The sequence below is a fragment of the Pleurodeles waltl genome, chromosome 2_1 (assembly GCF_031143425.1).
Source record: "Pleurodeles waltl isolate 20211129_DDA chromosome 2_1, aPleWal1.hap1.20221129, whole genome shotgun sequence".
Classification (NCBI taxonomy): domain Eukaryota; kingdom Metazoa; phylum Chordata; class Amphibia; order Caudata; family Salamandridae; genus Pleurodeles; species Pleurodeles waltl.
Window position 1 is genome coordinate 614,112,893 of NC_090438.1, and position 26,303 is coordinate 614,139,195.

At 45.1% G+C, this 26,303-nt stretch overlaps 1 protein-coding gene across 1 annotated transcript in view; it reads right to left on the bottom strand.

Moving 5' to 3' along the window:
* The window catches only part of VPS41 (VPS41 subunit of HOPS complex), a 769,622-nt gene that overhangs the window by 15,334 nt on the left and 727,985 nt on the right, over positions 1-26,303 (bottom strand). Inside the window, exon 28 of the mRNA XM_069215796.1 lies at positions 22,295-22,374. Coding sequence (XP_069071897.1) covers positions 22,295-22,374 — 80 coding nt within the window. The remainder of the gene's footprint in view (positions 1-22,294; positions 22,375-26,303) is intronic.

Here is a 26,303-nt window from a genome sequence, read left to right on the forward strand (position 1 = left end):
GCAAAAGCAACAATGCTTTTTTAATTTACAAACCTCAAACTGCTTCTACGGAATCACAACTTGGGTTTGCGATTCAGAATTGGGGTGTTTGGATCATCCCTTCCAAATATGTAATCACAGAGGTATGTATTAAACTTTTGTAGATCAAATTTTGGTGACATAACATTTAATATTTTACCACAAATTTCAAATTGGTGGTAACCTGTTTAAAAATGGGAAGGAGTCCCCGTGGACCCATACCCCTTTGAGAATGTCAAGAAATATATATATTTAAGAGCAGCCAGTGGCAGTCCCATGGAACACTGCCTTCTCCTAAAAAATGAAAGTTGAATGCTTCTTTTTTTTTAAGGAAAACGGGCTACATCTATAAAACTAAAAAAAATACTTTATATAAAAGCAATAAAAAAATGGAGGTCTGCTGACCCTATCAGGCCACCATCCCTATTAATACTAATAGTTGCAGATTACGAGCTGCCTCATTAAAATTCATAACGTTGGTTGATTTCTGACCCGTTAGGAATTGATAATTAAAAGATAAAAGCTTCATACATTGGGAATAGTGATTTCCTAACTGTGGTTCTGAGAAAATCTCAATTTGGAAATCAATAATTTCCAATCTTAGTACATCTGGCCCTGCAGTCTGCGAAAAATATTACTAATTAACAAAATCTATCCAAGTATTCATCAGATATAAATTAAGTACTCATCATAAAACCATTACCTGAGTTAGTAAGTTTTTAATCTGATGGTTATGTCAATCTTATGACCCACTGTTCCAGATGCTAACACCTTCAGAGGCATGCTTGAGTGTACAAAAAGTAGAGCTGTACCACTGATTGTTAAAAAGCAGCCCCACGCCGGGCATCCATATTGAACTAGTGATGTTGAAGGAATGGTAGAACTCAAGTTATGAGTGGAATTTTCAGCTCCTTCCCTAGAAGTGTAATACACATATTTGCCTTGTTGTGGACCTTTGTTTGCAATCATGTAGCAAAGCTGTTAGCAAAAAGAAGGCATTAAAATATGTCCTTGTAAGATCCATGGGAAACCTGCATGAGGGTTCTTGATCCAACCATGATCCCCCAGCTTGCAATTCCTACTTTTCAAAGCACCCGAAGACCATCAAAGAGCAGGAGACCAACTTATTTTTAACTAAGCCTAGAAGAGACACACCCAAAACAATCCTTTTCGCCTTTCAGGTAAGTCTCCAGACAGGAAACAGTTTCCCAAGGTACCTTCCCACAAATTAACACAAATAAACGAAAGGAAGAAGAAGTTTTTTCCCAAACAGACAGTACTACTCAAAGACTCAACATACTTCCTTGATGCCAGCTTCTTTTTCATCATTGTAGATGATTATGATAATGAGAAGATGACGCTTTCCCACCCCATCGGCTGACCCTTCGCAGGTTGAGGGCTTTCATCAGGTCATGCTGGACATATTCAGGACAGTCTGAGTACCCTCTAGGCCATTCTCCAATGGATTGGTTTGCCTTTGGATGTCGTGAATCCAGCAGCTACAACTCAACACTACCTTGGTACCAACTTAGAGAAACCAAATGTCTCAAAAGGTGCCCAAGGCAATACTTACCATGCCATCACTGGAGTCACCCTTGGATCCAATGGCCCAAACACATGCCCAGAGGGAGATACTTTTCAGGTTGGATTCAAATGCACTTGCTATACTTGATAAAAAAGTTACCTATCCCAGGTAACAATCTTTCTGATGGAAACACTATCAGTCTCACCTGAATTATACCAGGTGTCAAACTGGATCCAGAATATTCAAAGCTCTTTGATGCTGGTAGGTGGGTGCTGACTCTGTCAGTGCCAGAAGCGATGACACGTGATGTAAATGAAGACATAAAGGGCCTGATTACAACTTTGGAGGAGGTGTTAATCCGTCCCAAATGTGACGGATATACCACCAGCCGTATTACAAGTTCCATAGGATATAATGGACTCGTAATGCGGCTGGTGGTATATCCGTCACTTTTGGGACGGATTAACACCTTCCTCCAAAGTTGTAATCAGGCCCAAAGTGTTCATCCTGGCACAAAATGTCAATTTCCCCATTTTTTTATGCCTTTGAAGCAAAGATATGGAATGACAGATATCAAACAGATACAGTGCAGTGCAAAACGCTAATCGGAACCTTATTAATAGTTTCCCTGCATGTCCAGCCAACAGACGGGGAGGTGAATGGGATCAGTGAGGAATCTGCAGGTAGAGTGAGTACCCAGTAGAAAGACTGTTCCTGAGATAAGTAATTTTTTCTTCTAATAGATACTCCAGCTGCTGATTCATTGCCTGTTTAGTAGATTTCCAACAATACTTCCTGAGGAGATGGGCTGCTGGATGGTCAGATGAGGAAATTGTGCAGCACAGATTTGGCACACTGCCTGTTCCTGTGAACCTTAAAGTCCAACTGGTAGTATTTGGTAAACGTGTGCAAGGACACCTCTGTTGCCACTTTGAAGATCTTCGCATGTTGCAGTGAGAATACCTCTTGCATGAGCAAAAGTCAATGACTTGACCCTGGTGGATAGGGACTTGATTCCATCTGGCGACTCTTTTTTTGCAAGGGCATAGTACATTTTGAAGCAGACGATGATCCATCCGGACAACGTACACTTCTGAATCACCTTGCCCTTCCTACTGCTACAGTAGCTAACAAAGAGCTGGTTGTCTGATTTAATGACCATGGCGCGGTTCATATAGAATCTAACTGTCAGCCTAGGATCCAGGTGATAAAACCACTCCTCCTCCATTGTGAGATGGGTCAGGGAATACAAGGAAGGGAGGGTGATGGAATGACACAGATGAAAGGGAGTAACCACCTTGGGAAAGAATGCAGCTCTGGTCACAAAACCAGCTTCTCAGGGAAAAGGTTGTGAATGACAAATGGACCCTCAGTGCTTGCAGCTCTCTGACCCATCTCGCTTAAGCAATGGCAACTAATTTTGAAGGGTCTCAGATGGAGACCCCATCAAAAAGTTAGGTCCCATTAGGGACATAGGAGTCAGGGTAAACTGTGACGATGTCTTGTGAATCTGGGAATGGGATGGAATGTTTAGGTTCTGCGATGTCAGTTGTGGAATGTAGAAGACTGGAAAGAAGAAGAGGAGAAAGAAAGCTGGAGAGAGGAGCTCTGCTGGAGGTGTGGCATCTTGAAGCATAAATAAAGAGAAAAGAGGAACATTATCCTTGCTGTGTCTTCTTCTTTACATACACCTTTTCACAACAGGGGATCTCAATAGGGAAGGCTAGTCTGGAGACAGAGGAAACCTGACACCAAATAACCCCTACTACTGGCAACCGCACACTCTTTCTGAGCTGGAGAGAGTGCAAACTGGAGGACCTCTTTTAATTGGGCCGTGAAGGGATTTCTTAGTCTGCCAACTGCAAGGCAAAATTGTTCCACCTCTCAGAATATACAGATTTTGTGGAGAAGGGTAGAGCTGACAAGATGGGATCTACTACCTCCGGCGGCAGTTGAACAGTTGAAAGAAGCTTAGCTGTCCTTACTCAAACTCAAGGTATGAAGGTGGAGGCTTTGTAGGCAGGAGTGCAGAACCAAACCCCGAAACTCAAGAGAGGAGTTCTGTTCTTAGAGGACGACAAAGCAGAGGACACAGCAAGAAGTGCAAAAGTTGTGCATACCCTTCATTTCACAGCCAATCAGGGACAATGAGGATGACTTGTGCCTAGTCTTGGCAAATCTTTTGCAGAACTCGTAGAATCAAGGGTATGGAGGGAAACACGTTGGGGAGCCAAACGTTACCCCTCGATTGAAACACATCTCCCAATGCTCCCTTCAATGAATACTGGAGAAAGCAGATCTGCTGGCAATAAACATTGTCTGATGAGGTGAACAAACCCACCCCAGAACTGTCGAGAACTGCTCCACAGGGTGAAGATGTAAAGGATTACTTGCTGTAGAATGATGGGCAAGATAACACCTTCACAGACTGTCAGCTCTTACATTCAGAGTCCCTCCATACTGTTAACCGGATCCTTTAACAGTGTACCAAGGATCAGGGACATTACACCACCTTGCTTGTTCACGTACCACATCATAATCATGTTGGTTGTCAAGATCTGGACAGACCTGCGACAAACGGAGGGGAGGAAGGCCTTGAGAGCCAGCCAAACTGCCTGAATCTCTAGCAGGGTTATATGAAGCTCCTGCACTTCTGGAGACCAGAGGCTACAGTTTTATCATTATCGTGACCACGGCTGAAGGGGGGCCAGAAGGACAACCCTTGGAGAAGGTTCTTCTCGGTCCCCAACCAGACCACATCTGCCACTGCATGCATTGAGGCACCAATGGTGTCAAATAGTTCTACACCAAGCTGGAACCACTACCTGCAGAGATCTCACTGCAGAGCCCTCAGGTGCCAAAATGTGTGTGTGACCAGGGGAATATAGGAAGCCAGCAGACTTAGCAGGCGCAAGACAATCAGGACTTTAACTTGTATGCCTTAAAGGAAGGATGGAACCATTGTCTGGATGTTTCTGATCTTTTGAGGTGAAACAAAGGTGTGGAGAAAAAAACTGACATGTGAAAAGGAGACGTTGGGAGGGCTTCAGATGAGATTTGGGCCTGTTGATCAAAAAGCCTGATTAAACAGTAGAGGTGCCGCCAACTGCAGATGGTGTATCACCACCTCTGGCAACTTAGCTTTCATCAGCAGTCATCCAGGTATGGTAAAACATGGATCCCAAAATTCTGACATGTGCTGCAACCATGCCATCACCTTGGTGAAGTACGGAGGTGCTGATTAAGCCAAATGGAAGTACTGCAAAATGGTAATGTGGAACCCACCACAAAATGCAGGAACTTCTGATATGAACACAGGATGAAAGTAAGCATCCTGCAAATTGAATAACAGAAAACTATTTCTGGCTTCCAGCGCCAGAAGGACCTGAGCATGGGTCAGCATCTTGAACTTTTCCTTCTTGGGCAAAAAGTTCAGGATCTTGAGCTAAAGGGTTGGGCGCAGACTACCATCTTTCTTGGGAATAAGGAAGAATTGCGAATAGCATTTTAGCCCAATCTCCTTCTCTGGCAATAACTCCTCTGCTCCCTTCAAAAGCAGAACTGCCACCTCCAATTGCAAATGGAGAGCTGATCTTCTGAAAGGGAAGAAGGTTGGAGAGTGCTTTGGAGAGGTCTGTAGGAAGGGTAGGGTATACTCACTTTCTACTATCTGTGGGGCCCTCTGGTCTGAAGCGATGGCCATTCAGGCCAGCAGAAATAAGGATAATGGCCCCCGCCACCTGCTGGTGTTCTGGTAATAACAAAGTAGACGTGATGGGTGGACAAGAAGGGGTGGTCCCCAGGGGCAATGAGTATCTTGCCAAAACTCTATTTACCACAGGATCGGAAAGGGGCTTCTCCCACACTGAAATCACTGGGCCCAGTAAGGCATCATTAAAAGGAAGGAGCAGTTCAGAAGATGAGGCAGAACCTTGGAACACTCAGTGAGAACATCTGTTTTGTTTTCACCTGAGCACAAAGGCAACTCCAGAACCTCTGCTGCCTTCCCCAACATAGAGAGGATAGATATGACACAGGAGGGGCATACTCTGCAGGGAACTCAATGTAATTTTCACAAGAAGCACTGAGGCCGCTGGCCGAAAAATAGACAGCAAAATTTGCAACTGTGTCCAGAAGGCACTGATCCAGTCCCTGTACAGTTCCATTCATACATAACATGGTCATGGTAGAGACAGAAGATTCTGTCTCTGCTAGGAGAAGGAGGAAATCTCTCCTCCACCAACAATCTTTGGGGCTCTGTTCTGGATCTATGCTCATCAATGATGAGTACAGGCTCTGAAACAATAGAAGCCTGTAGTGGCACTGGCAGGTTTCCAGAAGGCCGAGGAGATGGCACTGGCAGCAGCACTGCGTACCTCTTGACTGGCGTGAAAACAGGACCCGCGTCTCTGGTAAAAGGGTAGATGCTGAATGCCACTGTGGTAGCATAAATAGCATGAACAGGGTCCGAAGGTGCTCTAGAAGGGGCCACCACCCTGGAGAAGATCCCAAACAGAGTTAAGAAAAGCCACTAGATCCTACTCTGGGCACAGACTGGGCCGTGTCGGCCATGGGTGGTGCTGGGGGTGAATCAGTCAGCAGAGCTGGGTTTGGGGAATGGGGGGACACAGCAAGAACAACTCCGCCCCCTAGGATGAATACCCTGTAGGAGTTGGAGGGCACCTGAGTGACTTACCTTTCAAAAACAGTCTGTTTCTTGCGCTTTTTATATCTACATGAGGAATGAGAGGATGGGGACGTCAAGTGGGCCCAGGAGTGGCATCTAATTCTCGTCGCCATGTGCCAACGCCATGTAAAGTTTATCTTCCTTTTCCTTGATTGCCTTGGGCTGCATACTGAGGCAAGACCACATGACTATGAATCATGGTCTATGGCCTGACCCAAGCAGACCGAATAAGGGTTGGAATAGACTTCTGCTCTTCACAGTCCCTACACAGCTTAAAGTCCTAATGCTTAATTGGGACAACCAAGATTGCACTTTTTTGGCTTATTTTGATTTACGTAATGTACAACAGCATGAAACTCTCTGAAAGTGAGACCTAGATCTGTTTCAAAGGCATAGGAAAAAGGGACCTGATATGACTAGGGTGAACGCTATATGGCTACAGTGACATTTCTTCTGGCACAGACATGGAGCTAGGGCCTCCTACTGGGGTTAAAGAGCCTTAAGATATCAGATCCAGTCTGATGGCTGGTATTTGCAGGTTAAGGTATCCATCATAAAAGCACTATTGCTGCACAAGAATGATGCCTTAGAGGCTGGCGACCTCCTTCCCTCTTATAATTCAAAAGATTGCCTTTATCTGGACAACCTCAGTAGCAGACATTTAGAATCCCTATGGGGGCAACTTTAAAGTGTTGCGTAGGCTCTCATTATTCTAATGTGACTGCTGGATTTGGAGAAGCAAGATCGCCCACGGTGTGGGAGACACATGTCGCTCTAAACCCAGGTTTTGCTCCGGCTAACTAGCACTGCCTCGATGATTAGGCAGCCGAGCGCATGACATATTATACTTCTAAGGGAAGTCGTGGTCACTCAGGTCGCATCCGGTTCTCGCATTCACAATTCGGTCTCATATATAAATGACAATAAGAAGCAGTATGAGTTTTAAAGACTGGTTTAATAAAACGACTGCATTTTAGATAGCAAAGCGTGAGCTGCAATAAACAGGACGACACAACATGACAATATTAAAATGGTGATGAGGAGAGTGAAGCATAAGAATAACGCTATCATATTGTCACTAGAATCTATGGACTATTTCCTATCTAAGTCATAATCTGAGCACACCATGTTAAGCTCTAATTCTGCTTTTCAGGTTCCCCCGGGAGGACATCAACCCTCATACCTGAGCAAAGGGCTGTAGTCTGCGTTAGCATCTGCAGCGAAGCAACCAGCATACAGTCGTGGTTCCCTAGCGGGAACCTCCCTCTTAACGTGTAATTGGACTAGGAAGTGTTTTTATAATAATGCAGCTGATGTTCTAAGAAAATGTCCCTACGTAAGGATGTGTATTTTCCATGAATGTTGGAGACTAAACTTCTACCACATTCACCGGCAATGTACCAAACTGCAGCCTTGACTGAAGCACAACGTGATCAAGAATGTCTTGTTTGAGAACACAGTGCTGGGCTAAGCAAAAACAGTTAGATAGATGAAAATAAAACAAGACCATAAAACTGGTTATTGTAATAATAACAATGTGAAGCCAAATAAAATATATCTAGGTCAAAGTGCACAGCGGCCTAGTGTTTTAGACTATCGCACATGGAGCTATAACTAAAATGGCTACACAACAAAAGGAAGTCTGCTTGTTCACTTCAGTGGTACAAAAAGTTGCAGAGGTTTGGAATTGGCCTCGCTGCCACTGAGGTGAAGGCTGCTAAACAAATGTGCCATAGAGGTGGTGCCCTTTGAGAAAAGGAGCACACTGTTTAACTTCCTTTACTTCTTGGCCCCCAGTAAGGATGGAGGTTTGAGGCCCTTCTTGGACCTTTGCCTCTAGAATCTGTTCATTCAGTTTGACAGGTATAAATTGCTGCTCTGGGCCAGGTTCTGTTGGTTCTCACCATGGGTGACTAGCTGGTGTTCCTGGACTCTTATTTTTAACTGCAATCCACAAGGCTCACAAGCATTAGCTGCGGTTCACTATGGCGTTTCGGCATTATCAGTTTGAAGTTCTACTGTTTGGTTTGATGATCGCGCTGTGAGTATGCACCAAGATGATGACGGTTGTGCTAGCTTCAATAAGGCGGTTATGAGTCCATGTATTTCCATATTTTATATCCATGGATTACTGGCAGGTGAAGGTGGGGGTCCTTTGCACTGGTCAAGGAACATCTTCACTGTACCATGACCCTTCTGCATGACTTGTGCTTTACCATCAATGTCCAGAAGTGTCACAATGTCCCCTTGCAGAATTTGCCATTCATAGGTGCAGAGCAAGACATGACCTATGTGAAGACTTTTCTCCCTACTCAGAGTATTGCAGATACCTTATATATGATCCAGATATTTCTGGTGCAGACGCAGATCCTAGTTTTCCATGTCCTATGTCTGTTATGAATGGCTTCAAGCACCTTGTTGTCCCATATGCCAGATGTCAGATGCAAGCCCTTGTGCCTGTATAAATAGTGAATCCAGGATCAGGAGAGTCTTGGTTTGGGTGTTCTTCCAGATCTGCATTAGCGGATGTGCCTTCCAATCTAATGGAGGTTGTCCTTTTAGTCCTTGGCGGCTGCAGACTACAGTAGTTCCAGACGGCTACTCAAAGAGCTAGGGCGCTCATCTAGACAGTATCATGACATTAGGATTGTGGTCCATGTTTGAGCAGTGCCTACACATAAAAGTGCTGAAGATGTGGATAGTTTGCCTTTCCCAAAAGGCCTTCTTCCTTTACATCTTTGAGAGGCACTGCGAATGTGATGGGGGGGGGTCTCCAGTGGGGCATGTTCCCGGCTCTTGCCCACCTCATGGGAACTCTCACTTTGAGGATGAATGATCTGAACCATCTTTTCTTGAGATCGCAAAAGGTATTTCATTTTGAAGTAACAGAAATGCGCTTCTCTGGATAAAGGTGTCTGTGTCTGGCCCTAAACAGGAACCATCTTCCAATTTGTGCTGTCCACTTCCCTGCAAATGGATACCTGGGGGATTCTTCAAGATTCAAGTGACCATGGTGGTCCTTAATACATTCATGCTGAGTACTGCAGAGGGTTCTGAAAGATCAGGCACAATTGATCCTGCTTATCCAAAACTCGATGAGGAAAATTTGGTAAGCCGATCTGGTGGCAATCTGCACTTGCCACCTCTTCCTTTCTTGCACAGGGTGGACATGTTCTCACAGCAGGTGTTTCATCCTCTATCACCAAACACTGCAGCTGTCTGCATACAGATTAAGCAGTGGACACTAGAGTCCTTCTGCTTACCTGGAAAAGTCACTGATGGCATTATGGTTGTCAGAAGAACCTTTGTTACAGCTCTTTAACATGGATAGATTTGCAGCACATTCTTTATCTTCAGAATTCTCCCCAGGTGCTATACTGGATTCAGAACTTTAACAGCAGTTGCTACTGTCTAGTGATAGGTGACACCATTGGGCTCTGCAGCAACATCGCACTGCCTCTGGAAGTGATGACATGGAGCAATACACAGGCACCACCTTGCACGCTGATGCCAGGTTTCTTAGCAACCATTCTGCACCCTCAGACACGGATCAGTCACAATTGATTGCAAACCTGACAGTGTGCCAAATCTAACTTAGGTACTTTCCAGAAGTCCACTCTGTAGAACAGGGAGGAGGAAGTGTGATGAGGAATCAGTGCTTAGATCAAGTATACACTAGAAAGAGCATTGTGATGGATACTTCTAACAGCAGACTCCTCACTTTTTGAATAGATACCAAAGCAGTACCTCCTAATTGACAGTGAGTCTGAGGAGTAAACACCCAGAAGTCCTGCAGAACTGAGCATACTAAATGGCTTGAGAATTGAGGCAGTAATGCCTAGTAAAAGGTATGGATGCACACCCACGTGGCTGCCTGGCAGAGATCCACCATGAGAAAACCCCCCTGCCATTGCCATGATAGAGAATGTGGATCTGGTAGAATGAACCATAAGACCCAAAAGCAACTCCTTCCTGGTCATGGTATAGCATATTTCTATGCACAGGATGATCTATTCAGCCCTTCCTTTCTAAGCCCCGGGAAAACAAATAAAAATATGTTTATCTACCTGGTGATGCTTAGTGTACTGAGTGTGAAACTTAAGGACTCAACTGATGAAGCGTCTCTTCCTCCTTAATGTGGTAGAGACTAAAAAGCAAAAAGACAACGTACAATACACATGGAAGGGTGACCAACTTGTCAGGGACGAAGGTGGTTTATGAAGTTGCTCTGTAAGCATCTGCAGATCAGACACATTGCTTGTACAAGTGGTTGCCGTCAGGAAACCATTTTAATCTTAAGCAATCTGAACTCAGAACAACTATGCATAGGCTAGAAAAGCATGCACATCAACAATGTAAGGACCAAGTTAAGAAGCCATTCAGCCAAAATACAGGGAACAGGAGGGGCCATATATGTAAGCTCTTTTAAAGAGGGCGTCACAACAGGTGACCTTTATAAAGAAGGTTGGTCAGGCAAATGCAATAAGGCTGAAAGAGCTGACAAATAATCTTTAATGGTAACTGCTCCAAAGCTTTGCTGAGCCAGTGACAAAACATACATCAGAACAACTGACAACTTGGCCAGATGAGGATCAACCTAACAGTCTTTTCATCAGGCCAGAAACTTTGTCCGAAGACCAGAATAGAAAGGTTTAGTAGATGTGTGGCAAGCCACAAGGAGAGCATCCTCTACTTCTGCAGCCAGATCAAAATTAAGTTATCTAGTTCAACTCAATCTCCATGCATGCATGTGCAGGTTGCGGGTATTTGAGTAATGAATCTTGCTCTGTTGCTGGGACAGAAGGTCCTCCCAAAGAGAGGTAGACAGAGCTAACGGCAAATGCTTATGAGGTCTGAGTTCTACACTCTTCTGGCCCAGGCAGGGGATAACCGAATGAGTTGGGATCGGTCCCAATTGACATTTTTGAGAACTCGGGCCGAAGAAGTAGAGATGGAAATCCATACATGAGACTGGTGTGGCACTGTATGTGGAATGCACCTCTCAGGGAGCCTTAAAGAAGAAACTACAGCCCAATCTAAGCAACACAGTGCGTGGTTTCAGCATTAGCAAAGCAATCTGTCATTCATGGTCCGTGAGGCAGCATCTGCTGAGCAGTGAGAAAGCCCACCAGATGGTTGGTCATTAGAGAGATCCCTGATGCTCCAGATATGTCTGCAAATTTTAGCGCAGCAATCCCACACTGCTCCACTTATTGCAGCGCCACATGACAGTTGTGCTTTCAGAACATGGGCTGGCTTCCCCTTGATGGATGGAAATATAACCTTTGGTGCCAAACAAATGGCATAACACTCTGAAAGATTGATCTGGTGCTTCTGCTCTTCTGGGGTCAAAGACACCTGACTGCCACCTACCCCAAGATGATGTTACTGTAAGCTCTGGGTATGGGAATTAGAATGGCCTGCCACAGGTCAGGGTGGGTTCTGTTAGCCATGGTCGAGGGGTATTTCTTGTGAAATAGAGATGATGTCCGAGCCACAATCCCCGTGCTAGACCCACTGCAGGCATAGCTTCCACAGCAGACCCCACATATGCCAACGGGGAAAAGGGACTAGTAGAAAGCAAGAGACCAAATGTCCAGGAAACCGTAGGACAATCCACACAAGGACTCAGGACCAAGCCAGACATTTTGGGATTATAACATGAATTTCCTGGACTCACTGTGAGGGTGCAAAGGCCTTGAAAGGCACCTTAAACGGGATGACCCTTTTGAGGGAATCTTCTGCAGCATATTCTGGTGGGATTTTGGCTTACTGATGCGAATCCCAGGGATGACAGCATTATCAAAAGTAGGTGGTCTGCAACTGACAGCAGTGAGCTTGCCATTAAGAAACTTAAGTCAGGGTATGGAAATATGTGTATGCATGACCACTTTCCTTTAGGGCACTAACAAAGTTCAGCGAATAACGCCCTCCTTTTCTGGAACTTTCTCTATCATCACTTTGGCCAACAGGGATTTAAATTCTTGGGCAAGGATGACTCATGATCTACTGCGGTCTGAACAAAAAAAGGCAGAATAGTTCTGAAGCAGTCACTGGCACACCAGCCAGACAGGTATAAAGGAGTTCTGACCCTTACTAGCAGTGCATGATCATGGGAGGAGTGGGATCAAAGAAGCTTGGCTGTAGATGAAGAAGGTGATATAGAGGAAGAGGACTGGTGTCTTTGCTGGCAACCACAGACTCTGCCACCTTGTGCTTTGGAATCACATAAAGTCTGTTTGGGCAGTTACATGGGCTGTGATGACTGCCTTTTGCAATAAGTGAGACCTCAAGAATATCCTATAAACTTTCAATATTTTTGGTTGTATTATGCCCATGGAGACACAGTAAATAATATAGGTTGGCATACATCCATACTAAGCTTCATGTTTGTTCTGAATTGATTGAGCAAAGCATTTCTAATTTTCCCCAGGAACTGCTGGGAAGATCTCATTGGGCATGTCACAGAGGGCAAACACAAAGCATCCCAGCATTTAGACAGGGTTCAGAAAGTATAAAGCAAGGCTGACAGATGAGGGGCTCTCTTCCTGAACACATCTACGTACTTTGAGTCTCTATCTGGCAGGGCAGAAGGGGAATAGATAGGGGTTGACATTGTTAGCAAAACTACGAACTGCCTGCAGAAAGCCCTGATGCCCTAAGGCAGGTCTATGATGCTTAGCTACAACATGACTTTCTGGAGAAAGCAAGGATGCTTCAACCAGGTCACCATCAATTTACTGTCAAAGCTTCATTAAAGGGCAATTGAGTTCTAAAGTGACATGCTAGGCTTTAAGGCCTGCGTCAATAGGTCTGTCTTTGTCTCTGCTGTGGTTAGATAAAGCTCTGCATTTATGCCGGTCTGCGGTCTTTCACCAGAAAAGATGTACTCTTCTCTGTAGGGAACCTCGGTGAAGACTAGAACTTTGTCTCAGAAGGAGTACACAGATTATCCAGCAGAAGATGGATTATGTGGCAAATCTATCACTATGCGAAAATTGCCACAACAACACCCAATAATTCCAGTGGCTCTGAATTTATGCCTCCTCGTCATCATGCGTAATATCTTGAAGGCCCTGGACAGTGTCAAACTGCGACCCAAACAGCTTCTCTAGTCTTTGGTAGTACAGTGTCAGTCGAGCACAGGCCAATGTTAAAACAGGCATCTGGGCTGCATCAGAGGCAAATGCCACTGGAGCAAAGCGGGACGACGTAGGAGCTGAGGGGACAGGTGTGGTCTTTAGCCAAGGTTTGGACTCAACCGGGCCAGTCCGGCATTGTCGATTGAAAACTTACTGCGATCCCGTACAATTCTATAGGGCCTGAAGGGACTCCAGAGTGAACCAGCATCTTGCAAGGAAGTTGTTTCCTTGAAAGGCTTCTACTTGCTGCTGGGTCGACGATGGTCAAGGGAACTCAGGGTGTACCTGAACCATCTAGGGATAGGTTCTGAGTTGAATGAAGTGTGTGGAGTAGCGTCCTTTGAGTGCCGATTCTACAATGCCTTTTAGAGCAAGCGTGACATGACATGACCCAGTTGGACTTCTTGTGGTTGTATCGGGACTACTCCATAGTCTTCGCCTTCAACTTACCTGACAACGGCGATTTGGAGTTGAAGTGGGACTTGGAATGGCAGCGGTCCTGTCATTTGAAGCAGGAGCAAATCTGAGGCTTGGAGTGCGATTTGTCACGTTTCTTTTGCTCCACTCCCTGATGGCCCTCTAGTGCATCGGAGAGCAATTTGTAGCCAGGGTCGAGTTATGCTTAGTCCATGTACATCACAGGTGGACTTCTTGCATCTCTGTGAACATCATCTGCCTCCAGCAGTCACAGTTTGAAGCCTATGGTCTTTGAGGGAGACATTTCCCCTAGCACACTTTTGTGAAAAGAACGATTTCGGAGTCAGTAACACAGAAAAAAACGTGGAATGGACCTCTGGATCTGTGTTGGCGGGCGTAGAAAGAAATTGATGAGGAGTGAGGGGCTGATCATGCTGCTCTGTGTGGGTCCTGGCCAAGCTGCTGAGTGCAGGTTGGTGACTGGTGGCGACTGCGGACTAGAGGGTGTGGCAGCCTTGGCCCAGCCACAACATAGGCCACTGGTGAGTCTGAGTCTTCCCTCCCACCGTGCCAGCCTTGAAGGTCAGGGCCCATGTCCTCCTCACAGAGTGATGCGCTGCCTGGTGGAGCTGTTGCACTCGTGGATGAAATTGTGGCCTATGTAGAGGTACCCTGCTAGGCTGGGTGTCTGAGCAGGACTGGGCTGCTCTGGATGTGACCCTCCTGCCTCCTTTACCAACTTAGGTTGCCCGAGCTCCATAACTTGCTAGTAACCGGTTGAGCTGGATGTGCGCTTCCTCCAAAATCGAAGAGTGCAGCGGCTGGGGCTTGGAGGAGAGGGCCCGGCTGGTGGTCCTGCATTAATTACCCATGCCAGCTTCATCAGATGGGGGGTGGTAACCTAGGGGTAAGGGAGGGGTTATTGCCCCCTAATGACTTGATATAGCGCACTGTGATACCTTGCTAGCCACTCACCCACCTTCCGTTCCGTTCTCAGTGCAGGCTTGTGAGGATGGTAGTCATCGCAGGGTGACTCCTAATTGGGGCTGGTGGAACTGTGGCTTCCCAAATGCTGGATTTCTCAACCAGAGAACGGACGGTTGATCACATCGACCCTGCTCTTACAATGGAGAAAGGTGATACCAGACAGGGCAAATTGAACTTTGACACTAAAAAGACCCCACTATGCACTACACCTGCACCTGATGGGAATCATAACTCTACACTAGACTGAATCCCAGTGATTCTACGGCCACTTTGCTCATGGACCTGAAAACCAGTCTCCACTCTATTGATGCCAAGATAGATGCCATGGTGATGCCACCAGACAATTTGCCTGAGTAGACAAATAGGCACTCGGCCAGAATCGATGGCGCTGAGTGGAGACTCTTGGACTTGGAGTATGACCTCACAAAAACAAAGGCTAAACTTGCAAGACTGCATAAGCAGACCCTTGGAGTGGCGGTGAAGAGCAAAGTCTTGGAGGCAAGATTATGACAGAATAATGTTCAGATTACTGGCACAGTCTACAGACACTGATGGGATGGCCTTGTTTGTTGAAAATCTCCTTGTCGACCTGTTTGGGTGGGATAGTTTGTCAGGCATGTTCCTTACACAGCGAGCGCATAGGTCGCTTAGCTCAAGGCCTCATCCTTGGGACCCCTACGGCCTATAATTGCGTGCACACTGGATTTTTGAGACTGCAACACCAGTCTGCGGCTGGTGAGAGAACAGGGGCAGTTGCTACACCAGGACTCAGTGATTTTTATATTCCTGGACTTTACAGTGACAGTGCAGGAGGTGCGCAAAAATACTGTAGAGGTAACACACATACTGCACAACCAAAATGTGAAATATGCCACACTATACTCTGCCAGGATAAGGGTGAATCTGGAAGGGAAGTCCTGCTTTTTTAGTGGAAGAGGCCACTAAATTCTGTAATACATGCCTCACTGATTGGAGTTCTCCTCGACCAGCAACTGGCTCACACACACACAGCGGATCTGACCTGGAACAGGAAGAAGACCACACCAACGCTGTGTAACCATGCCCTTTGCAGGAGACACACTTATGCAGCACAAAGGGGGACGAGAATAGTCAGACAAGATTCCTGGTACATTTTTTTGTCGCGCGGATTGCCATGATCGATAAAATGCTTGCAACTCTACTTATCAAGTGTGTGCCTGTGGGCACTGTCATGTTTCTTTTGGTGTTATCCGAATTGCTACATTGCTGGGGCTGTTAGAGTTTTCTTACTTTTCACATGTATTACGGACAGTTAGGGATGTCAGTGTGGTATGCAGGAAGGGAGTTTAGGATGTTTCAACATTGTAAGTTTATTCTCTTCTAGTGCGATCCAACTATATATTACAGCGGTTCACACTTGCATCCTGAGAATAAATCACACTGATGTAACACTTGGTGAATGACTCCCCATAGAAAAAACATCGTATTAATTTCCTTGAGCATCCAGGCCTTAACGGTTACCGTAAAGCAGGACAAGTAATCACATTTCTAGAAATACATGGTGCAGACGTTATGCTTTTGCAGGAAACACATCTATCCCAGAAAGGCACGTATAATTTTGCCAGGAAATGAGGGACCCAGAGGCTCCACTTCTCATTTAGTTGGTACTGCTGAGGGCTCTGCATCCTGATGCATTCACACAAAGGTTTGAGGTTACATCACCAACAAGTCCATGTGGAGGGTCGATTCATTGCCTTGGTAGGAGCACTTAAGAACATGAAACTGGCCTTGATAAATGACTATGCACCAATCGTTGACATACCCCCAGTTATTCTTAGACATTTTCACTACACTTAGGCATTCAGGGGTTGACACAGTGCTATGGGGACTTCAACTTATTTTTTAGCCCTGAACTCGATTGCACGGGTACTCGATTCTACCACAATCTGTAAAAATATTGGGAAGTACTACACATCTGTTCAAGCTCTAGGACCTGTGGTGAGAGACACATCCCTCTATTAAGGAACTATCTTTTCAATTTTTTTTATTAAAACAAAAAAAATCAAACCTGCCACACAACTCTTTCATGAAGTTCGGTGGAATAAACCTATGCTGTGGGTGATTCAGAAAGCCTGATCCCCTTTCTGTCCCATTTTCCTGATGATCTGCGGTTTGCATTATCTCTTGCACAGGAGGGCTAAGGAGTCCTGTCATTAAATGCCTATTTAACTAACTTTTGCAGGAACCAGCATGCATGAACCTTCCTGTAAAACTGTATCTGTTTAATTCTGCACCTGAAAAGTTTACTTCATTTACTACCTTTCCATTTACTGTTCCACACTAGGATTTGAATTTGGTGTTAACGTACCTCATGATGTCTACAATGGAGCCAATGTACAGTTGCCCAGTTCAATCACTGATGCACAAAATTGTTTTCTTGGTAGCAATAACTTCGGCCCAGAGGGTTGGTGAACTTCAGGCCCTTTGAGTCTTTCTTCCTTTCATAGCTGTGCTATCACAATAAACAAGTGCATTGCACCAAACCTACCCACCTAAACTGGGCTCTTTTGCAGATGCCTCCCCCCACTTTTTGCCCCACTTAGACTGCTGATACTGTTGTTTTTGACCTGTTAGGGTGCTGAGGCCTGCTAGACCTCAGTACTTATGCTCTTTCCCTTAAACTCTATGTCAAATTGCATAGGCCAATTGGCAAGGACTTTACTAGCCCTGTAAGTCTCTAGTAATTGGCACCAGTGATACTCAGGGCAGGGTGGTAAAGGAGTCACAAGGGCTGCAGCACTGATTGTGCCATCCTGCATGACCCAAGTAAAAGTGAGATTTCAGAGCTGTCATGTCAGCCTGAATGAGCAGGCTGCTACTCGAGTGTGACTATGCCCACACCAGGTGCAGAGCGAGTCCCTTTACTGCCCGTAGTGCAGGTCAGTCACCCCTAAGGCAGGCCTCCGATATCCCAGGAGGCAGGCTGCATTTTACTATAAGTGATGACATATGCATGAGCATATATGACCCTGTGATAGCTTGTAAAACATAATGCTACATTGAGTAACCAGCTGTCCATAGGATAACATGGTCTAGCATCTGGGCTGTTCCCAGATGTCCAGCTTTGTGATGGCCCATGTAATTCCCCTTGCTTTTTAACCCTGAGCATGATGCCCATACTCAAGATTAACTAGAATGTGCCCTGGTGGTACCCTTAGAAGGTACCCACCAAGTTACCAAGCTCTCAGCTGTTTTAGCGGGCTCTCTCTCTCTCTCGAGCCTCTGCCACCACAGACATGAGCCGGCCCTTCTGCTGGATGTAACAGCAATTCCACAGAATGGACACAAAGGACCTGGGAAGGTCAAGGCGGTGAGCCTTAAATGCTTCACCCGCCCTTGAAGTGTAGTTTCTTGTGCCCTACTCGAGGACATAGCCCTTCCTGTCCTGTCCAGCCTGACAGGCTGGAAATTAATTGTGCGGGAAGCGTACAACTCTAAAGGTCTAGCCATATCTTTTGGGTGGGCTAGGAGGTCTGTACAGCCAAGAGAGTGTTCTGCCATCTTGGCATCCCTTAGGTTTAGTGGATTCTGGGTAGGAAAGTGACCCACCCCCTCATGAAGTGGTCATTACAGAGGCAGCTTAGTTCCATTTGTTGATTCCTGGTCCTGGCCCCCCACAGATCTCTACATGCAAAGGCTAGAGAGTATGTCCACCCCCAAGTACCCTTTTGCCAAGTCGTGAAAACGCACCAGCATCCGTGGACCCCTCAGCACCAAGGACAGCTCAAGCACCTCTCCACCTGGACTCCCTGGGCAAGGTAATTAGAAACTGATGGTTGACTCTTGGTGCAGGGCCCCACAGAACCTTAGGTCTAGGTGGGTTGCCCGGAACTCACCCTGCAAGTGCTCGAGTGATTTTTTCCATTGATTTCAATGGGAGTCATTTAAATAGTGAAAACACCCTATTTTCCAAAGCTTCCAAAATTCATAGCCCTGGTTGTGTGTAACTTAAAAAGTTCATTTCGGTGTCTAAATTGATATACAAATCTGCTTTTTTTTCTAAATTGGGGTCAGATTTATTTTGAGTCATGTCACTTACTTATTGTTCATGTTGGTATTGTTAAATGCTTTAAACATGTTCCTTTAAGTAGCCTGACTGCTCTTTGCCACCCTACCAGGACCGAGGTCCACTACTGGGTAATGTAATAAGATTACATGGTAAGACCCCCAGACATACCACATAACACTGCCAGCTTGCTACACCTGCATTTATGCAAAATGCTGTGTTGCCCTTTCATATCACCCAGTCTATCACTTCCATTCTTTTCCTTTCTCCTCACCCCACCAAAGATGTTGTGTCTTATTATACAACAGTATAGAATGTTTGCTCTTTGTGTGCTTTGCTAGAGCTAATAAAGGGGTAACAAAGTGCTCAATCTCATGGCGGGTTACCTTTGCATGAAGATACGTTATGCCTTTTTCAAGATAAATCTGCCAGTTAGCATTCATGGCCCTTCAATGAGGATCATGGCAGCTTCTACTATCCTCATCAGGGACATTCCAGGGGCTGCTACTTGCCAGGCCGCCACACTGTCATACTTACATACTTTTGATGAACACTTTGGTCTCACATCTCAGGTTTGCAGTGGCTAGTACTTTACATGGGATTTCATGGTTTATTGCCATGTTTCATTCCAGCCTCCTGGAAGGTACAGTTATGGGAGTAAGGGAGAAGCATTTAGGACTGTCCAAGATGTAAGGTAGGGGTGTGTGCCAGCTCCCTTTGTTTTTACGATGTATACTAACAACCTAGAGAAGGATCTTGTTGCTGTCCCTACTGATCCACCTATGGTTCATGGGGAAAATTACCCATTTTGCTATAAGCATACAGAGAAATCCTGATGTTGAGGAGTGTACTAAGGCATCAGCAATTGGTTTTAATATATGTTCAATTTATGGAGAAGCTTGGAATATGGCAAAATCAAAGATAATGTCTGTGGGTATATGAAAACTATAAGCATCATAATGGATAGCAAAAATTAGAGAGTTAATTCATTCCCATAAGTGGGAGTTATTTTTGACTCCAACCTAAAATGGGAAACTTTGTTGGCAACGGTAGTATACTGTGTATGCATACTCATTCTGTATTAAGAACCTACGTGGCTTAGAGTTGCTAAGGACAGTTGTGGGGATGGAATATAGGATTATATTGAAGATAATACCTTGCAATTAAATTAAAAGAGATTTTTGCACTGAGGATTGGAATTACTACAGCCAGCAACTACTTTTTATGTACACAAGAAACTCACAGTATGCTTCTTGGAGGACAAGATCAAGCTAGCCCCTTTCTTGTTGCAGTATGGTACAATACTTTAGCAATTCTGACAGGGTCAATTCTGCTAGATCTACTTTGGCTAGACTCCTTGGGCTGTACCATGGCTACACTAGTTCAAGGTTGGATTTCAGAAGTTAGGTTTCAGCAAATTGTTCACATATCCTGATATGTGATCATTCTTCCACAAGGGTGAGTTGCTGCTTCATTCAAACAAGCTGCTGTGTTAGAGTGGGTGACAAATGAATTGGCTCAATCTTCTGTAAGGGCCTACATTTTGCTAAAAAGACGACTCCGGTTAGAGCCACATTAAGACTAGGTGCCTTGTCCCTTTGTGAGAAGCTTTTTAACATGATGCAGGTGTGGTACCCCTTCCTTATAGTTTTATATACTCTGGTCGCAAATTGTATAAGGCCTTATGGGCTATGCAAACCGCTTTAAAAGCAATGCATTTTTTTTTTTTTACAGGAAGCCAGTGGAGCTTATGTAGCGCTCAGAAGTGGAGTGACATATAGTGGATTGGAGTGGGAAGACGTGAGGGAGAGTGACATACAGTAGCGCAGAAGAGAGTGGCAGAGATTGGAGTGGCACACATTTGAGTGCACAGAGTGTCATAAAGTGGGACTTTGTGGAGTGGGGTGACACAGAGTGGAGTGGTGTAGAGTGGCAGAGAGTAGAGTGGTGCAGAGTAGCACTGTATGGAGTGGAATGGCATGGGGTGGCATAGAGTGGAGTAGCGTGGTTTACGGCGCAATGGAGTGGGGTAGAGTTGAGTTGTGCAGAGTAGAGTAGTATAGAGTGGTGTAGAGTGCCAAACGGTGGCGTGGAGTGGTATACAGCAAAGTGGTGCAGAGTGGCATGGAGTGGCAAAAACAGGAATGGAGTGGCACAGAGTGGTGTCGAGAAGAGTGGCCTAAAGTGGTATGGAGTGGCATAGAGAGGAATTAAGTGGCATAGAGTAGAGTGGCATAGAGTAGAATGGCATAGAGTAGAATGGCCTAGAGGGGTGTGGACAACTGTGGGGTGGAGAAAAGTGGAGTGGCGTAGATAGAGTGAAGTGGTGTATGGTAGGGTGGAATGATGTAGAGTGACATAGTGGAGTGCAGAGGAACTGAGTGGAGTAGAGTAGTACAGTTGGGGTGTAAGTAACTAAAGCATCAATAGATAAGGCATATAAGGTGAAAGCAACATAAATAAGAAGCAGTATACTTGTCTGAAAAGAAGTAGGACAGCACGTTATACCAAAACCCTTATAAAAAAAGAATAGTGTGTTGCAAAACGACAAAAAAACACATGTACATGGTCTATGATCTAGGAAGCAGCTAATACAAGAAAGGAAGGGAAGCCTAAGGGAGCTAAGGAAGGGAAGTATAATGGAGCTAAGGAAACAAAAGACTGCAAATGAGAGTAATAACGAAAAAAAGTAATGGTCTGCAGCGGGTGGTTTAGAAGCGCACTGACTTGTAAACAATATGTCTCAGCACAGGAAATGTGCTGTTTAGGCAAGACCTAAAAAGGGTTGTCCTTCCACTATAAATTAACAAGTTGCTACCACAATCCTCTTAGGGCAATCAGTTTGAACTGACAGGAGTCACACTCTCCATGGAAGGCAGGCATGGAGCGCCCCTTGTGACAGCAGAACCTCATGCGTGGTCACAATCCATAACCCAGTGGTCTTCAGAGGGTATGTGTGATCATGCACTGAACACAGAGGCCCAAATAAAAAAGGGTCATAATACCTGAGACTTACATCAAGGGTCTTCATGTGCAGGGATATGCTTCAAAGACAATTCATGTAGAGGGACATTACCGCCACACTCCCCTGCAAGCAAGTGGTGTTGGGAAATGGTGCAGCTAAGGATTCAAATTTGTTTTCAACAGGACTTAAGTTCCACTCGATTGAGTAGTGACCTTGGGTGTTAATAAACAAGGCTGAAATTCCAATGCTGATATTTCTGATAATCAGCCACAAAATACAAACCAGAATGAAATTCAATAATGCTATGTATGTTTTGACATAATTAAGACAAACACCATACGACTTACTTTGGAAACAGTGAAAAAATAGAGCATTTCTACATACAAATTACTATATAAGGAGAGTTTACAGAGATGAGACTACGATGAACATTTTAAGCACCCTTCAACCTTTTTTTCTGTTGGGTAAAATCATTTTTGATACCTGCATAGATTAATGTTTTGCTTACCGTGTTGGGAACCGGCAGACACTCTTTATGAAACATATGCCTGCAGTGGAACAATACTACCCCATAGGGTTTAGATGCATCTAGAAGCAATGAAGACAAAACTGAAATAAATTATACATTTGAGAAAGAACAAGAAATAGTTGACTTACTAAATCTACCTCTTTATCGATAATTAATAAATGCACTCCCAAGTCACTGCCAGGAAGAAAATACTCTCTCCTGTCAAATTACATGTTTAATTTTTTGGTTTACTTTATGCCAAAGGTTCTCACCCCATAACATTAGGAATAATCCAAATTTAAGAAATATTCCATAAAGCAAAACGAAATTACTCTATTGATTTAATGTTCTATTTGCGCCCTGGAATATTCAAGACTAAATGGCGGAAGCACGTTTGTATTCTGCACTCCATATCACCTCTTGGTTCCTCTCAATCCTCCCTCTTATCTCTATTTTTCCAACCCCATCAACATTCTCACTCCACATCCATTCTCATGTTGCAGCCACTCCATTGATTGCTACTAGCTCTCGCTCTTTTTAAAAAACATTGCTTCAACAGCTGTCGCCCTCTTCAATCAAACTTTCCTCTTCTTTAACTCTGGTCAACTTTCTCCATTTCACATTCATTCAAAATGTAAAGCTTAAAGGAGCAGTTTTCTTCTTTATTACCCTGTAATATCAGTTTAGCCTCACTGACTCAAAGGGGAGCTATAACTTTTCTCCTCCTTTGACAGAAATGTTCTTCCTTTTTGATGTGTGTTGTATTTATTTAGCTTTATGACATTTAAATGTCGCAGGGTAACCTACAGGGAAATATAATATTTAGAACTGCAAGACAACATTTTATGAATCCAATGTATTCTTACCTTACTTTTACAGGGATTTAGAAACCAACAGTTCGTTCCTTCTTTGAGCACTGATGCAAGCAAGGATGCCCGGCAGGGCAACAGAATATGTACTGGCGGCATTATTTGCTAGTCGCATAAAGTAGACATTCAATATAAATAGGTATTTAATATTGGTGATATGCTAATACGTGTGGGTACAGTATTAGCAGGCCTTTTCTTTTGTCTCTCCCATAAAACTGGAGAAGTCCAGAATACACTAAAAGAGGGTACCTACATCTATTTAAGTTATTACTGGATGGAATGCTTGCATTTGGCAGCCATGGTTTAGCAGCTGATAGAATATGCACATAAATCAAGATTTGTATGAATTATTCAGAGTATTTTAGAACAAGCCAAATAGGCATGCTGGAGTTATGCCTGTCAGGATATGATGAGAGGTGTCATAGGCCTTGGTCTCCAGAGAGACCACATCACAGGTGCCTCAAAGACCTTGCAGCTCAGACTGCCGGTTGCCAATGGATTCTGAGAAGGCCACTGGAGTGGTGAAGTGGCACGTAAGACCCGACGCCCTTCCAAAACAGAAAGCTACAATCGAAAAGTAAGTCTGTTCATGTCAGCCCTATTGTTAAAAGGGCTTCCAGTCTTGCGCCCATTCCAATATAGAGAGAGATATGGATTCAAGCTTGCCTGGCTGACAAAGGGTGATACCCTGAAACCGGCCCTAGGATGAATGTTTATGGTCCAGGGAGGACCTGGCCTTGCAGTTCAGGATTGACTGTTCCCATGGGGAACAGGTTCAAAACTGATATGCATATGGCTGGGTCCAAACTGGGGTGGCATGGTAAGCAAAAGAACTACGGATTAAACCCAGATCCGTGACTGGAGGTGAGTGTTTGAAAAGTTTCAGCACTCTGTCCATCATCCGTTTGTGTTGCTAACTCCGGCCTAAGAGGGAAGGGTATGCCCAGACGTGGGTCCCGTGCTCATTGTGCCACTGGATTCAAGCTACCCTGGTTGATCAAGGATGATACCCTGAAACCGGTCCCAGGATGCTTGTTTCCAGTCCAGAGAGGACCTTGGCTGGAAGTTCAGGGTGGACTGTTCCCATGGGGACACGGTCAAGGCTGATTTGCATGTGGTTGGATCCAAACTGAGGTGGCATGGTGAGCAAAAGAACGATAGATTAAACCCAGATCTGTGGCAGTGGGTTAGTGTTTGAAAAGTTTCAGCACTTTGTCCATCATTCTTTTGTGTTGCCAAACAACCAGGTCTACAGTTTCATGAGGTACTCAAGAACTGAGGAGGTGTCTGTGATGTGCAGGGCTGTCCGTTTGAGGCTTTAGGAGAAGGCACAACTAACAGATTTGGTTCTTTATATGCGGAGCAGAGTTGTCTGGTAGGTTTATGGAAGTTTAGATGGTTGTTGAGGTACCCAGTAACAATGTTGTGTAAGGCTTCGTATGTGAACGTGAAGAGTTTGAAGAGGGCCCTTTGTGGACTGGGAGGCAGTCAAGCACTTGAGTTGTGGGACAATGTCAGTGTGAGGTAAGAAGATGAGGGTAAGCCTGGCTGCTGAGTTTTGTATGGTTTGGAGTTTTCTGGTCTGTTGAGTGTTGATAATGGCATATACATAGTCCAGCTTGCTGGTGATGAGGGCTTTGGTGGTGGTTCCGTACGTTTTGCTGGGGAGCCCTTTGAAGATCTTCTTGAGCATCCACAGTATATTGAAGCAGGAGATAGAAACTGTGTTCACTTCGCAGGTCATGGCGAGTTGGTGTCGATTACTATTCTAAGGTTCTTTGCATGGGGTGTCGGAAGGAATATGGGTTAGAGTTTGACAGGCCACCAGGCAGAGTCCTAGAGAGAGGTGTCTTTGCCAAAGATTACTACTTCTGTTTTGTCTGTATTTAGCTTGAGGCAATTGGTTTTCATCCGATGACTTCATTCATGCAGGTGGATAAATTGGTCTGGGTGCCTCAGAGAGGGAGAGCATGAGCTGGGTGGTATCAGCGTGGGAAGTGATGTTGATTCTGTTGGTGCAGATGATGCTGGTGAGCGGGTCCATGTAGGCATTGAACAGGGTGGGGATAAGTGAGGATCCTTTTGGAACTCCTCAGATAAGGTTGACGGTGTCTGGGGTGACAGCGGCCAGGCTGTCTGACTGGGTGCGTCCTGTCACGAAGGAGCAAATGCATCAAAGTGTGGGTCCTTGGATGCCAGCTTCATGCAATCATTGGATAAAAAGGAGGTGTGGAACAGTGTGGAAGGCTGCAAAAAGGTCCAGCAGGAGGAGGATTGCAGTGTCCATGAAGATCTGGATGATGTCCATGGGGGTGATGAGGGACATCTCTGTACCGTGGTTGGGAATGAATGCAGACTGACTGGTATTGAGGAGGTGGGTGCCGTTGAGGTTGGTAGCTAGGCATTGTTTATCACTGTTTCCATGACTTTTGCAGTGTAATGTAGAAGGGAGATAGGTAGGTAGTTGGCTAGCGTGTTCGAGTGTGCTGAGCATTTCTTGGGGAGAGGGAGGACTGTGGTGTGTTTCAGGGGTCCAGGTAAGTGGCTATGATGATTAAGTCATTCAGGATTAGGGTGAGTGCTGTGCTGATGGAGTCCAGTCCTTTGATGAAGACGTGGTGAAGGTAGGGGTCCAAACATGCTCTGGAGTGTATGGACTGCATGGTGGTTGAGGTTTCATGAGTGAGAGGACCAAGTGGTCAGGGTTGTCCTCTGAGTGTTTTTGAGATGGGCAGGATGGCTGCAAGGGTTGTGGCTTGAAGTTGTCGTAGATGCTAGTGATCTTGCTGCTGATGAATAGGCATAGCTGTATGCCGAGGTCTTGAGAGGGAGTTACATAGTGGGAGCATGTGGCATAAAAGGTGAAGTCTTTCACCAAGGCAAAGTTTTCCTTTGCGCTGTTGTTGATGCTTTGATGCAGTCAGTGAGAGTGGGCTGTTGGTGGCTCCGATTTGCTGATGGTAGCATCTGTGATGCTCCTGTCGGTGTCATCCTGACCTTGTCTCCATCTGCGTTCAAGTTGCTTACAGTGGTGTAGGGTGAGTCTGACCTCTTCCTTGTACCAGCTTACTTGCAGTCTAGGTCTTGTGGCTTTGTTGGCTCTGAGAAAAGCCAGGCTGTCTGTGTAGGTGGTGATTCAA